The sequence below is a fragment of the Xyrauchen texanus genome, chromosome 25, assembly GCF_025860055.1.
Source record: "Xyrauchen texanus isolate HMW12.3.18 chromosome 25, RBS_HiC_50CHRs, whole genome shotgun sequence".
Taxonomy (NCBI): domain Eukaryota; kingdom Metazoa; phylum Chordata; class Actinopteri; order Cypriniformes; family Catostomidae; genus Xyrauchen; species Xyrauchen texanus.
In genome coordinates, this window is record NC_068300.1 from 19,070,573 (window position 1) to 19,086,761 (window position 16,189).

General features: G+C 37.1%; 2 protein-coding genes across 3 annotated transcripts in view; one reads left to right on the forward strand and one right to left on the reverse strand.

The window, feature by feature from the left end:
- The window catches only part of LOC127618393 (adenylate cyclase type 6-like), an 83,615-nt gene extending 73,364 nt beyond the window's left edge, over positions 1 to 10,251 (forward strand). The window contains exons 17-23 of one of the 2 annotated variants that reach the window (XM_052090817.1): positions 1,439 to 1,614; positions 3,268 to 3,294; positions 3,905 to 4,037; positions 4,168 to 4,431; positions 5,596 to 5,800; positions 7,488 to 7,612; positions 7,936 to 10,250. In XM_052090817.1, the coding sequence (XP_051946777.1) occupies positions 1,439 to 1,614; positions 3,268 to 3,294; positions 3,905 to 4,037; positions 4,168 to 4,431; positions 5,596 to 5,800; positions 7,488 to 7,612; positions 7,936 to 8,064 (1,059 nt within the window). In that variant the 3' untranslated portion in view covers positions 8,065 to 10,250. Of the gene's footprint in view, positions 1 to 1,438; positions 1,615 to 3,267; positions 3,295 to 3,904; positions 4,038 to 4,167; positions 4,432 to 5,595; positions 5,801 to 7,487; positions 7,613 to 7,935 lie in introns of both variants that reach the window. The other variant, XM_052090818.1, reaches the window with a different exon arrangement.
- The window catches only part of zgc:158263 (ceramide kinase family protein), an 867,176-nt gene that overhangs the window by 801,710 nt on the left and 49,277 nt on the right, over positions 1 to 16,189 (reverse strand). The gene's annotated exons all lie outside the window — the stretch shown is intronic.

Sequence of the window (16,189 nt, forward strand, 5' to 3'; positions counted from 1 at the left end):
TGTTTTTCAGCGGCAGGAACTGGGAGACTAGTCAGGATCGAGGGAAATATGAATGCAGCAATGTACAGAGACATCCTTGATGAAAACATGCTTCAGTGCACTCTGGACCTCAGACTGGGGCGAAGGTACATCTTCCAACAGGACAATGACCCTAAGCACACAGCTAAGATAACAAAGGAGTGGCTATGGGACAACTCTGTGAATGTGCTTGAGTGGCCCAGCCAGAGCCCAGACTTGAACCTGATTGAACATCTCTGGAGAGATCTGAAAATGGCTGAGCACCGACGCTCCCCATTCAACCTGACAGAGCTGAAAGGTCCTGCAAAGAAGAATGGGAGAAACTGCCCAAAAATAGGTGTGCCAAGCTTGTAGCATCTTACACAAAAGACTTGAGGCTGTAATTGGTGCCAAAGGTGCTTCAATAAAATATTGAGCAAAGGCTGTGAATACTTATGTACATGTGATTTTGTTTTTTATTTTTATTTGCAATGATTTTAAACAAACTTCTCTCACATTGTCATTATGGGGTATTGTTTGTAGAATCCATTTAATCAATTTTGGAATCAGGCTGTAGCTTAACAATATGTGGAAAAACTGAAGCGCTGTGAATACTTTCCGGATGCACTGTGCATATATATATATATATGATTTGTATACTCTGTACAGTTGTTGTGAGAAGAATAGCATCTCAATGCTATGCTGAGATGCGGGTTGGTGTATATATTGTATTATATTTTATTTATATATATAATATAAAAAACATTTTAATCCCCTTTTCTCCCCAATTTGGAATGCCCAATGCACTCTTAAGTCCTCGTGGTGGCGTAGTTACTCGCCTCAATTTGGGTGGCGGAGGACGAATCCCAGTTGCCTCTGCATCTGAGACCGTCAATCCGCACATCTTATCACGTGGCTTGTGGGATGCATTATCGCAGAGACGTACCACGTATGGAGGCTTCGTGCTATTCTCTGCGGCATCCACACATTACTCACCACACGCCCCACCGAGAGCGAGAACCACACATTATAGCGATCATGAGGATGTTACCCCATGTGACTCTACCCTCCGTAGCAACCATGCCAATTTGGTTGCTTTGGAGACCTGGCTGGAGTCACTCAGCACACCCTGCATTCGAACTCAGGACTCCAGGGGTTGTCTCAGCATCTTTACTTGCTGAGCTATACATTTTACACTGTTTATATGAGAGAGATTGAAGAATACCAAAGAGGTGTGGGTACAACAACAAAACATTATGAAGTACAGGGGGTGAAATGAGGTCCTGGGTCACTATGCGTTTTAGGGTGAAAAAATGCCCCAAATTCAAGAATATAATACTTCCGGAACTAATGCTTCTGTAAAAGTGGTTGCGCTTAAATGTGTCCGGTTGTATTTCTGTTCTAAGATGGTCTTGACGGGTTGCGTTGCCTGTGCTCTCAGTACTTCACTTACAGTGTGCTGCTGACTCTGCTGTGCTGCTCGGTGTTCCTGCATATCAGCAGTATAGGCAAACTGATCCTCACAATCTTCATCCAGATCTTCTTCCTTCTACTGGTGGAGTGGCCCCTGGTCAGTCTGTTAGACAACGCCGACCTGTTTGTTACCGCCAATGCACTGTGAGTTTCCTTCCCATTACATATTAGAGTGATTATACCCCAACAGGGACAATTAGGATGTGTTTCTGGATGAACATTTGTGTTGACCGGGGATCAACATACTTGTTGGTCCTGCAACAACATTCCTGTCAACCAATCAGATTTTAGGGTTAGACTTTGGGTTGAGGCTTTAGCACCAAATGTATCAACCTATAATTTCCCTCTAATTTTGAGGGGTTGTTAGATATAGGGTTAGATATAGGAATCAAGTTAGGGGTATGTTTGTTTGACAGTAATGTTGCTCCAGGACCTGCAAAAGATGTTAATCCAGGAACATTGACCTACTTGGCAAAATTATAATAACCATTACCAAACATGCAATTTGTAACCCATGTTTTGAGGAAGATCACAATGTGGTTCTCCAAGTAGGTATAGAAGTACAGAAATTGAAATGGAAAGTTCACCCAAAAATGAAATTTTTTTCATGATTTACTCACCCTCATGCCATCCCAGATGTGAATGACTTTCTTTTTTCTGTTGAACACAAACAAAGATTTTTAAAAGAATATCTCAGCTCTGTAGGTAGCAAGTGAATGGTTACCAAAATGTTGAAGATCCAAAATGCACATAAAGGCAGCATAAAAGTAATCCATAAGATTCCAGTGGTTAAATCCATGTCTTAAGAAGTGATGTGATAGGTGTTGTTGAGGATCAAATTAATATTTATGTCCTTTTTTAATATTAATTCTCCTCCCTCCCCAGCAGGTTGTGATAAAATAAAATGAAAGTGTAGATTTATGGTAAAACAAATTACAAATATTAATCTGTTTTTCAACCACACCTATCTTAATCGCATCTTAACTATGGATTTAACCACCGGAGTCTTATGGATTACATTTATGCTGCCTTTATGTGCTTTTGGAGCTTAAAAATGTTGGTACCCATTGACTTGCATTGTGAGGACCTACATAGCTGAGATATTCTTCTAAAAATCTTTGGTTGTGTTCAGCTGAAGAATGAAAGTCATACACATCTGGGATGGCATGAGGGTTGAGTGTATGATGAGAGAGTTTTAAATTTTCTGTTAACTATCCCTAACTTAAACTATGGACCCTTCACATTTTGCAGAATTATACTACAGCCAGGGTAATCTTCTATAGCATTGAAATGGAGACCATTGCAAATATTATTTTTGCTTTCCCAACAGCAAAAGGAAAAATGACATTTTTTATGATATTCCAAGAGAGAAAAAGTGAGAGCTGTACCTTTACGGCATTCAGAAGACAAATTTACTGTCACTACCTCAGCAGCTGTTATTGAAACGCTATCGCACCAATCATTTTTTTAATAATTTTTAATGCCAGGGTAAAATAACACAAAGAATTAAAGTATAAATGTTCACAAAATAATTAAAAATGTTAATTAATGTATGAAAGATTGCTACATTTATGCTGCTAAATCATGTGGAAACGCTTCATCACATCTGAAAAGGGTAAAAATGTAATAATGTGTGTTGTGTGCTGAGCTAATCTTATGTTGTTGCATTATTATTATTGTTTTATTTTTGGAGTTCTTATGCTGATTTGTCCTTTCTCTTCAACAGTTCTTGTGTGCATATTTATTGTGGGTCACGTTGGTCGCTAATGTTAAAATGTCTATTTTTTATTTATGCAGGTCTACTTTCAATGGAACAGAGCCTTGGTGAGTTAGTGGCATGCTTTATTGTTTAATGATTGTAAGAGAGATGGTTCGACTATGAAATAAGAGAACAAATTAGGTTGAGCTGTTTGCAATTTGCATTAATTTATTTTCTTTTTTCAATTCTTTTAGTCTGAGATGTTTTATATGACAGTTCATACCACAACATCAAATCCTGTAATAAATGTGTAAACTGTTGTAATTTTAGCTAAATCCTGGAAATTACAGCAAATGTTTTAATAGTGGTTTCCAGGCCAGGAAAAGTCATGGAAATAATTAAAAACTTAAGTCATACAAATGTATATTGAATATGATGCTCAAGTCTAAAATATTTGATTGGCTAGATAGTCTTTGTGAGTGTATAGAATAAAACTTGTGTGCAAGCCAGCATTAAACATCAGTTTGTCTAATGAGGATCTTGTTGGATACATTTGTACACTAATCGTTTTAATCATTTAAAATGCAATAATTCATATTATTATTATCTAGTAAATGATTTTGTAGTAATCACAAACAACGGTTTGTTTCTCATGTTATATGATTGCATCATGCAGCTCAGTTTTGCCCTCTGAGAATCTGTTTTCTATGTGACTTTGTTCTTCTTTCCACTTAGCCCGGAAAGGGTGACTAAAGTGTCTCTGAGGGTGATGATTCCAGTTATCCTCACTGTGTTTGTACTAGCTCTCTACCTGCACGCACAGCAGGTCGAGTCCACAGCTCGCCTTGACTTCCTGTGGAAGCTACAAGTGAGTCTCTACTGGCTTTTCTCTGAAGTTATCATCTGGTCAAGTTGATGTTGGCCAATGTTATTAAAAGTCACTGCCTAAAACATGATACAGAAAATGGACAATTTTCCAATGTGTCATTCCTCACCAGGCCACTGAGGAGAAAGAAGAGATGGAGGAGCTTCAGGCCTACAATCGTCGTCTCCTTCACAACATCCTGCCCAAAGATGTGGCTGCCCACTTCCTTGCTAGAGAGCGTCGAAACGATGAGCTTTACTACCAGTCGTGTGAATGTGTAGCCGTTATGTTTGCCTCCATCAGCAACTTCTCTGAGTTCTATACTGAGCTGGAAGCCAACAATGAGGGTGTAGAATGTCTGAGACTACTCAATGAGATCATTGCTGACTTTGATGATGTAAGAAGTTCATAGTAGAAATATAAGAAAATAGATTGAAATTATGCCAATTGCATCTGAAACTGCAGTGGCATTTTGTGTAATTTTTGTCTATGTTTTGCTGTTCAACATGACTTTGTTATATAATATGTTCATTTATGCTATATAAATTATGCTGACTCCTATTGGTGTAGATACAGCATTGAGTGAAAGTTTTTCTGCTTTAGAAATACCCTACTCACAGGTATATTTGTCACAACCAAGATAAATCATGTAGTGTTCTGCTGGTCATTTGATTTCAAAATGGTTGCCACTACAAGAGGGGACCATCATTATCTCGAATAACATAGCTTTGTGCCACTCATGTAAAACTTTGTTTGGTGTAAAAATTCATTACTGCATAATTTAAAGGGACAGTTCATCCAAAAATGAAAATTCTCTCAAAATTTACTTTCTCTATATCTCAGATATTTATGACTTTCTTCTGCTGAATGCAAACAAAGATTTTTATCTCAGCTCTGTAGGTCCATACAATGTAAGTGAATTGTGATCAGGCCTTTGAAGCTCCAAAAAGGAGATAAAAGTAACCCAAAAGACTCCAGCTGTTAAATCAATGTCTTCTGAAGCGATCCAGTTTGTTTTGGATGAGAACAGACCAAAATATAACTTTTTCCACTGTACATCTTGGCATTTTAGTCTCTAGGTACGGTCATGATTTCAAGTGCGGTTACACTTCCTAGTGCTTGACTCATGTGCAGAATGGGAGATGGCGCTATAGGAAGTGTAAATGAGCTTGAAATCTTGATCTCCAAGGAGACTGCTTTCAAAATATATGTATTTTTAATTTTTTTTTTTTTTGTGCCTTTTATATGCTTTTTGGACATTCAAAATTCTGGCCACCATTCACTTGCATTGTTTGGACCTACAGAGCTGAGATATTCTTCTAAAAATCTTCTTTTGTGTTCAGCAGAAGAAAGAAAGTCAAACATTTGGGATGGAATGAGTAAATGATGAGATCATTTTCATTTTTGGGTGAACTAACCCTTTAACGCGGATAGAAAGTAATAATAAACTGTATTATCTCCAAGTATTTGTTTGATATTTTTCTAACTTGTTATTATTCTGTTGTGCCATTACCTGCATCGTTATAATATTATAAACAACTGTTGTTTTTACTGTTCATAGATCATTTCTGAGGAGAAATATAAACAATTAGAGAAGATCAAAACTATTGGTAGTACATACATGGCAGCATCTGGACTGAACGACTCGACGTACGACAAAGAAGGCCGCACACATATTCTAGCCTTGGCTGACTATGCCATGAGACTACGAGAACAGATGAAGTACATCAACGAGCACTCCTTCAACAACTTTCATATGAAGATCGGTAAGATGGGTCTTTGCGATTGACTCCTGAAGACACCATACAGTCGAATTCAGAAGTTTACATAGACTTAGGTTGAAGTCAGTAAAACTAATCATTCCACAGAGTTCATATTAGGAAAGTATAGTTTTGGCAACTCGTTTAGGACATCTACTTTGTGCATGACACGAGTAATTTTTCCTCCAAAAAATTGACTATATTCTGTATTCTGACTATATATATATGACTATATCACAAGCTTACATACACTAACTTAACTGTGCCTTTTAAGCTGCTTGGAAAATTCCAAAAAAAAAGTATGGCAAGCTTAATTTTACAAGTCAATTTTAGGTGCTCCTGTGGATGTATTTTAAGGCCTACCTTCCAACTCTGTGCCTCTTTGCATGACATAATGGGAAAATCAAAAGAAATCAGCCAAAACCTCAGGAAAAAAAATCAACCACAAGTCAGATTCATCCTTGGGAGCAATTTCCAAATGCCTGAAGGTACCACGTTCTATACAAACAATAGTACGCAAGTAGAAACACTATGGGACCGCGCAGCTGTCATACCGCTCAGGAAGGAGACGCATTTTGTCTCCTAGAGATGAACATAGTGTGATGTGAAAAGTGCAAATCAATCCCAGAACAACAGCAAAGTACCTTGTGAAGATGCTGGAGGAAACAGGTTGACAAGTATCTATATCCACAGTAAAACAAGTCTTATATTGATATAACCTGAAAGGCTGATAAGAAAGGAAGTAGCCACTGCTCCAAAACAGCCATAAAAAAGCCAGACTACAGTTTGCAAGTGCACATGGGGACAAAGATCTTACTTTTTGGAGAAATGTCCTCTGGTCTGATTAAACAAAAATGTTATTGTTTGGCCATAATTTCCATCATTATGTTTGATGGAAAAAGGGTGAGGCTTGCAAGCCGAAGAACACATCCGAACCTGAAGCATGGGGGTGGCAGCATCATGTTGTGGGGGTGCTTTGCTGCAGGAGGGACTGGTGCACTTCACAAAATAGATGGCATCAAGAGGATGGAAAATGATGTGCATATATTGAAGCAAATTCTCAAAACATCAGCCAGGAAGATAAAGCTCGGTTGCAAATGGCTTCCAAATGGACAATGACCCCAAGCATCCCTCCAAAGTTGTGGCAAAATGGCTTAAGGACAATAAAGTCAAGGTATTGGAGTGGCCATCACAAAGCCCTGACCTCAGTCCGATAGAACATTTGTGGGCAGAACTGAAAAAGTATGTGAGAGCAAGGAGGCCTACAAACTTGACTCAGTTACACCTGTTCTGTCTGGAGGAATGGGCCAAAATTCCAGCAACTTATTTTGAGAAGCTTGTGGAAGGCTACCCAAAAATGTTGTCCGAAGTTAAACAATTTAAAGGCAATGCTACCAAATACTAACAAAGTGTATGTAAACTTCTGACCCACTGAGAATGTAATGAAATAAATAAAAGCTGAAATAAACCATTCTCTCAACTATTATTCTGATATTTCACTTTCTTAAAATAAAGTAGCGATCCTAACTGGCCTCAGAGAGGGAATGCGTTCTATGATTAAATATCAGGAATTGTAAAAAACTGAGTATAAATGTATTTGGCTTAGGTGTATGTAAACTTCTGACTTCAACTGTAAATGTTTTCTTGAGGTTGATGTTGTTGAAGTAAGTGTACACATTTATTGTTATCACAGGTCTGAACATTGGGCCAGTGGTTGCTGGTGTAATTGGAGCCAGAAAGCCTCAGTATGACATATGGGGAAACACAGTGAATGTGTCCAGTCGCATGGACAGCACAGGTGTACCCGATCGTATCCAGGTAACCACAAGTCTTTGAAATCCATCCTGGATTAACTGCAGGAAGTTCACATAGATGCATTGTTCTTTGGTAGTTGGCTGAAAAAGGCTTTTGTTGGCAATAAAATTATAGTCTATGTATTCCATTCTATGTGCTGCTATCTATCTTTATGTGACTGCAATTGCAGTTTAATACTGCAGGACTTTCTGACAGTATAGTTTATAGCTACTTAGTTACACCTAAAGTAATGATAAATTATAATAGGATTTCGTGGTTTTCTCTAAAAATTCAAATACAGCCATTATAATTAATTTAATTTATGTAATATATTATTATTCTTATAGGTGACAACTGACCTGTACCACGTACTAGAAAGTAAGGGCTACCAGCTTGAGTACCGTGGACTTGTAAAAGTGAAGGGGAAAGGAGACATGACCACTTACTTCCTCAACAGTGGTCCCGTCTGCAGTTAACAATGACCAAATGCCTTTAAATGCACTGAAATGCAGGAAGGACAACAGAAGGCTCTGAATGGGATTTGGGCTTTACCTTAAGCAGATCCAAATACAACTCATAAGCTCTGTCTCATGTGAGCATTAACGGGCATTGGTAGTATTTAATATGTGCACATCTTGCGAATAATTCTCATTCTGAGCGATGCTCACAGGCTACCTGAAGGATTTAATGAACCAAAAACTGTTGCCTTAGATGGAGATGACTGTGGAGAAGGCCTTGTTTTCTTTTATTTTGTGGGAAAGACTACTTCCATACCAAAAGTTGAATTCTTTATTTATTTGGACAGATTTTTAAACCATGTAAATAAAGAGACATGACCATGATTATAGATATGCAAGCATCAAGAAGAAACTGATCAAAGATCAAAGTCTTTGATATAGAAACACTACACACACACACACACACACACACACACACACACACACACAACGGTCACTTGAGATGTCTGAACAAGTGCCAGGAACGGTTATTCAATTGTCTGGTTTTCCTTTTTTTGGCCCTATGTCACTCATAGGGCAGTATTTACTGTAAATGACAAGTTCTATGACAAGACACTAAAGCAAAAACAAAACAAAAAAATCAAGTCTTCATTAAAGGCCTTAGAGACAGAGGAATCCTAAATTCCAGTTACTTGTATTTACAATTGCTATGATTTATGATTGATACAAATGTTTTTCTGTTAGGTTTTGTGTACAACTGAAGAAACTTAAATGAAGAACAAGAAATTGTATTGGAATAATACATTTTGCTTTCTCAATTTGGTCATTTATGTGTGTGGCTGGGGAGAGTGAGTGAGCGTGTTTGCGAGTGAATGCAGGGGCTAATGTCTGCGTAAATACAGTGTATTATCTTTAAAGGGTGTAACAGCTCACTGTGAGGTTTATATGATTAATTTAATTACTTTTTTTTGCCAAATTAAGTGCTGAAGGGTGTGTCTATAAATGCTTCATATGTCTTTGTCCATCCTCTGTTAACAGATCATTTCCCTCCCATTTGAGTTCAGTATTGTATTCCACAAATTGCAGCGCTTTATTCATTCCTACAGAAATTACTGAAAATACGACCATATGACCATGACCTCCGCATAGCTGTAGAATGATATAGTCTGCTTAAGACTCTTGTAAATTGGTGTAAATGTGCAGACAATGGCCATAAGTGTTAGTGGATCCTTAAAAAAAAGTGACTGGACTGCAAAGTTGTCCATTTTACAGTGTTTGGCAAAAGTCAATTTTAGCATTTCCTCACTAGTGCCCTTATTCATGGTAATAAAAAAAACTATTATGCAATTACCGGTCAAAAACAAAGGTTTTCACTGCTGCAGAGTATTTTTGTCATATAATTGAACATTGCCACTGTATAGACAGGCACATCTATGATTATTGCTGAAAAACATTCTTCCCCTTCATTAAGCATTTCATGATAAACATGTAAGCTGTTTGACATTCTAACCTTGTCTTGGATACAAAAACACATAATTTTTTTATATGTTTGTGGTACATGGACCTTTCAAATCATTTTCATTGGAAAGGTGGCAAAAAATAAATAAATTGGGTGTTTTATTAAAGCATGTTGTGTCTCAATATCTTATCCACCAACCACATTTTACATTGTACAGATTTGTGCAATTTGTCTTTCATATCTGCATGTTTTATCTGCTCATTTTAAAGTTCACTCTAAAATAAAAATGTTGCATCATTTACTCACCCTCATACTGTTCTACCATTGAACATAAATGGAAATGTTAGGCAGAATGATCATCACAGTCACCATTCTCTATCAGTGTATGAAAATAAATGGTAACTGAGGTTGTCGGTCACTACTCAACATATTTTGTGTCCCACAGAAGAAAGTCATTGAGTGCTGAAAAATGTGACCTAAACAGTATTAGTTATGGTATATCATCACCATCAACCAAAATCACCATCACCATCAAACTTAAAGGGATAGTTCACCCAAAAATGAAAACGATCTAATTTACTCAACCTCATGCCATCCTAGATGTGTATGACTTACTTCAGCAGAACACAAATTAAGATGTTTAGAAGAATTTCTCAGCTCTGTTGGTCCATACAATGCAAGTGAATGGTGACCAGACAATTGAAGCTCCAAAAAGCACAGAGAGGCAGCATAAATGTAATTCATATGAAAGGATTTAAATATTGATCTGTTTCTCACCCACATTTATAATCTCCTTTCTGAAGACATAGATTGAACCACACTGAAAAATAAATAAATAAATGTCCAGCAGCAAAAGTTGCCAAACAGTTATCATAAAATAACAGCTTTTCCCTGTATATATTCTTTGTAATTTTACAGCCATATTTTAGTAGACATCTCAAAAATGTAATAAAATCAAGGAAATACTGCATACAATTAAAGCCCACAATTTGAAGGTTGCTATTTTTTAAATAACAGCAGAATTATGTTGTTTCATAGAATTATTAAATCAAACTACAACATGCACCTGTCAAAGTACACATTTTTAAAAGTAAAATAAAGAACATTTATTTAAATTAACAGTCACTTTACTGTTTTTTAAATCTTATTTAAAGATTTTCAACAGAGATAATCTGTCAATAAATGTAAATATAAATGTACAGTGGATAACCGTTAAATATTGGTTGACCTGCCTACAAACTATTACGATGCACTGTTTATCCATGAGATGTCACTGTTACAGCACTGGATTCTATTGATTAAATACAGAAACATTATGTAAAATGACATATAATTAACCCCATATAAAAGTTTATGGTTAGTGTGTTCACAGATCTAAGCTTTTATTTTATGTGATCATTCAATATAACTAACAGAAATTTGGCATTATGAAACATTTATATACCATAATAAAAACCAATATGTAAAAATATTGGTCAATCAAATAATCCATTAAAGGGGTCATGACATGAGAAACCAAATTTGCCTTGATCTTTTGGTATATAAGAGGTCTTTGTATCATTAAAACGTCCTGCAAGTTTAATATTTTAAGACGTCCTCCCCATTCTAAACGAATCATTTATTTAATCAAGCTCAAAATACAGCTCGTTCTGGATTCATGATTAGAAGTGACGTGTCGGTTAGAAGTGACGTAACAGCGTTTGCATATGACCGCCTCCAGCACAAGATAACTACGCTTTAAGCGCAAGACAACTACGCTCATTTCGTATCGCCGTGCGCCTCACAAGTGTTCAGTCGATGGACAGCGAGCTCTGACAGAGACTACTTGTGAACAGAAAAAATTACGATGCCACACAGATGTGCTGTTCCTGGCTGTGGTCAAACAAAAACTCTGAATAAGCTGCCGAAAGATCCAGACGTCAGGGAAAAATGGATGCAGTTTATTTTTTGCGGACGTCCCAGTCACAGCAAGGTTAACTTAAGCGTTTGTTCTGTACATTTTAAGGATGACTGTTTTGAGAACAAATCTCAATATGATGCTGGCTTTGCCAGAAAACTGTTGCTGAAAGATAAGTCCGTGCCGACTATTATGGGAACAACGACGACGCAAACTGTAAGTAATCTATTTTAAACTTTAAACTACTTTTTAAAGCGCAATTTCATTCATTATGAATAATCACAGTGTTTTTACTTAGTTTACTTGCATATTGTTCTGGCTGGGGGCATCAATAACTGATACATAGGCACTGACGTTAGCCAATCATAACAGTGGGCGTTAACACTGAAGTCTTAAATGGAAAACGCCCCCAAAACAGACTGTTTGAATCAGAGGATGAGAAACAGGGTGGGAAAAGGTCATAAATCACTAGATTTTAAACGTTTTTCTTAAAAAAATATATATTAATACTATAATTGCACCTAAGGGAACATAATAATACAATAAAAAAAACCCATGTCATGACCCCTTTAAATATGCAACACTTTCCAATTCATTTACAGTGCTTGGGATGTAATAACATTTTAGGTTTCTGTTAAAACCACCTTTAAGGTCTACCAATTTTACAATATATTCCTAGAAGTATAACTTTTTTTATAACAATAAAAGTGCAACAACAATACATGCTTTCAATCTTTTAAAGTAGTGATCATAGTGATCTTGCTTCTTTTCTTATCAAACGGCATTATCATATCAAATAAATTTTTTTTAAACATTACCTAATCCATTTTGGATATTGAGCAGCTTGTGATTTCCAGACACGTGTATAACTGGGGTTTAACAAAGTTTATTACGTCTCACTCGGTGCTTCATCTCTAAAGGCGAATTAATGAGAGAAAATATGTTTGTTTTTTTACAGTGGGAATACAACTAGCGCTCTGTCCCTTTACGAGAGCACATGCATGTTAAACAGTCTACGCTGCACGGAGATGATGATGAGACATATGCACGAAGAGATGTGGATTTTCAGTCCTATAGAAAGAAACAGTTGATTTCTTGTGTTCCAATGTGTGGATTACTAATTTTCACAAACATGTAAAATTGAAAAATTTGGGGATTTCAGGCACTGTGAACCCGGAATGTACAGGGATACTTAAAATGTTGCAAAACGCATTAAATCCCACTACGAAATTCATTAAGTGGGTTTTTTTCCTGCTATGTTCTACACATTGGTAATAGCTGCTGCAAAGACACTTGGAAAAGAGCAAGGACAGTGTTAGGAGAGTTGTGCTCTGTGTCTGCATGATCACACTGGCCCCGGGCCATCGGGCAGTCCTTATTGTCGAACCCTGAAATCCCTTTGATTAATTGATCATTAGCAAGTGTGACCACCTCTACAAAAGCTGAAGTTTTAGTAGTTTGCTGGTCTGGAGCATTCAGGTGTGTGTTAACACAATGCCAAAGACATCATCAACGATCTTAGAGAAGCAATTGTTGCAGCCAATCAATCTGGCCTTATAAGTTAACCCTTATAATCTAATTATAAGGGTTAACTTATAAGGCCATTTCCAAACAATTTAAAGTCCATTATTCTTTAGTGAGAATGATTATTCACAAGTGGAAAACATTCCAGACAGTTGCCAATCTTCAATTACAATTAAAAAGTCTGAACAAGTATGGTTTGTTTGGAAGGGTTGCCAGGAAAAAGCCTCTTCTCTCTAAAAAGAACATGACAGCATGACTTAGGTTTGCAAAGTTGCATCTGAACAAACCACAAGACTTATGGAACAATGTCCTTTGGACAGACAAGACCAAAGTGGAGATGTTTGGCCATAATGCACACAGCGCCATGTTTGGCAAAAACATACACAGCATATCAGCACAAACACCTCATACCAACTGTCAAGCACAGTGGTGGAGGGGTGATGATTTGGGCTTGTTTTGCAGCCACAGGACCTGGGCACCTAGCAGTCATTGAGTCGACCATGAACTCCTCTGTATAATAAAGTATTTTAGAGTCAAATGTGAGGCCATCTGTCCGACAGCTATAGCTTGGCTGCAATTGGGTCATGCAACAGGAAGATGATACCATAAACACCTGCAAATCTACAACAGAATGGCTGAAAAAGAAAAGAATCAAGGTGTTGCAATGGCCCAGTCCTCAACCCGAATGAAATGCTATGGTGGGACCTTAAGAGAGTTGTGCATAAACAAATGCCCGCAAACCTCAATGAACTAAAGAAACATTGTAAAGAGTGGGCCAAACTTCCTCCACAACGATGTGAGAGACTGATAACGATTACTTGTTACACTAAGTAATTGTTGCTAAAGATGGTTCTACAAGCTATTGAATCATAAGGTGTACTTGGCTTCTACATTTTGGCTTTATTATATATATATATATTATATATTATATGTTAAATAAATCATGACACGGTGTAATATGTCATGTGTTGTTGTTCATATGAGGTTGTATTTACCTAAATTTAAGACCTGCTAAGGACCAGATGATTTTTTATTATGTCCTGATACGTAAAACCATTGAATTTAAGGAGGGTGTACTTTCTTTTTAACATGACTGTTTATGTAACTATTAAGAACACATTACCCTATTTCTAGTAGGTAATTTCTTATTTTAGTTTTTACTCACAACTACTTTAATCCGCTCACCTTAAATGAAAAATGTTAAATAAAACAAATGCAAATATTTGTCGCCAATTATACCTGGGTGGCCCGCCCAAGTAAAGTCTATGTGTGGGGAAACACTGACATGTAATGGTAAACAGCTGATCAAAATAGGATAAAGTGTTAATATTACCCCCCCCACCCCCCAATACAAAGCACAAGGGCAAATCACAGAACCTAATACTGAAACAGTTGTTACAGTCCTTAAAAGTGACTTACACACAGTTGTTAAGTGCATTTTCAACAGTACGTTGGAAAGTCTGATGAAAAAATATAAAGGATTGGGACTTTGAAGGTGAGGTATGCAATTCTAATCCAATACACGTCTTTGTCAAATTCAGTGAATATCTCCTCATGCTAGCTGTCCATTCAGTGTGTGCGCTGAAAAAAATACACCGGTGTTTGTACACAGCCCTGGCTCTGTAAATGTGAAATGAACAAAGTAGCTGTGACAGAGCCACACAACACTATTCCAGCCACGATTTGTGTGTCAGGGAACGTTTCATTACTTGCTACAGACATTCAGCTTACTTGCCAAGATGTGCTGTTGTTCTGATGTTAGCTATAGTAGCAGGAAAGTTGTGAGTGTCGCTGTCTGGAGCTGGTTTGCTGGCTCTGGGAAACTGTCTCATCTTCTCTGGCTGTTAGCTTCGCAGCAGCAACTGTATCCCACAACCTAGCTAACGTTAGTTACATTACTTGCTGTGTCGTTGTTCGCTCTATATCATGGTATTTGTCATGGTATTGAATTTCTCCAGTATCGCATACCCCACCTTTAAATATATATACTGCTTACATCAAATATATCATAGAATGGCATGTCACTGTTCATTATCATTGTGCACTTACTTTTCTTCAGTCTCAATTCACTCACAGCAGTCACTACATAACAATTTTAACATTAACTCTGAGAAAGATGTCAGCCATCTTATGAGGCATCCATAAGACAATTCCATAGCTCCAGGCTTTGGACACTAAGGGCAGCTTCTCTCAATGATCTTGTTAGCCATCATTAAACCGGCCACCGCATCATCTGTGAAAAGATCGAATCAAACGTTTGAACCTGCAACCTGTGTACAACATTTCTGACACATCCTGTGCACTTTTTAGATCAATTTATCATGCATACAATTGTAATGTAAAATGTAAAAATCTGAAATCATGATAACTGTTGTTATTGTTATCATCAGTAATTGTAGTATTGTGTATTATGTAGTATTATCTGAATTAGCTGATCAACTGGAAGTTCCTGAATTTCGATGACTGATTTTCTAATTTTCTCTGCTCTGTCATTGTAACTCTAACACTTAAGAGTGTGATGTCTGGCGTAATGAGCAGTTTGATCATATAACCTGCTGGCAAATGAATAAACATTAAAAAAAATAAATAATAATAATAATTCTTGAATCATATTATGTGTAAGTTGTAGCACTAACACACTAACATTACAGCCTTCATACTGTATCAATTTGTTTATTCCAATTTCTAATGTTGTGTGAATACAACCAAAAATCGAAATATGGTCCTGATGACTTGGGTTGAACTTAGGTTTTCTGACATATCAGGGATAGAAGTGACAGAAAAACAAAGCAGAGAAATAAGAAAAAGTAAGCCGTTTTCACAAAAATTAAACCAAGACATTACCTTTAGTTGCTGCTAAACATTAACACTTGGCGAAGTTTGCGTGAACACAGACAACTGCGCAGCCAAGCTGTCTCTTCCTTCTTCTGACAAACAGCTCTCCCGCGGCGCATAAAGTAACTGATTCTCGGGCATTCATTGGCTGAACAGTTCCGGCAACGACGATTTTGTCCAATCACAGCATAGAACTGTTTGCTGACCTCATTTTCTGTGGGTCTGTGGAATAAAGTTTTGTTCAGCCAAATATAAGCTGATATTACAATTTAACACTTTTTGTAAAGAAGAGGGGTAACGAATTATTCAACATTATAACATTATTACATTATTTTAATCAAAATATCCTTTATTATTTTATTCCCGGTGTGTGTGCATGCGTGCGTGCGTGTGTGTGTGCGTGTGTGAAGGACCAGTGCATTATAATA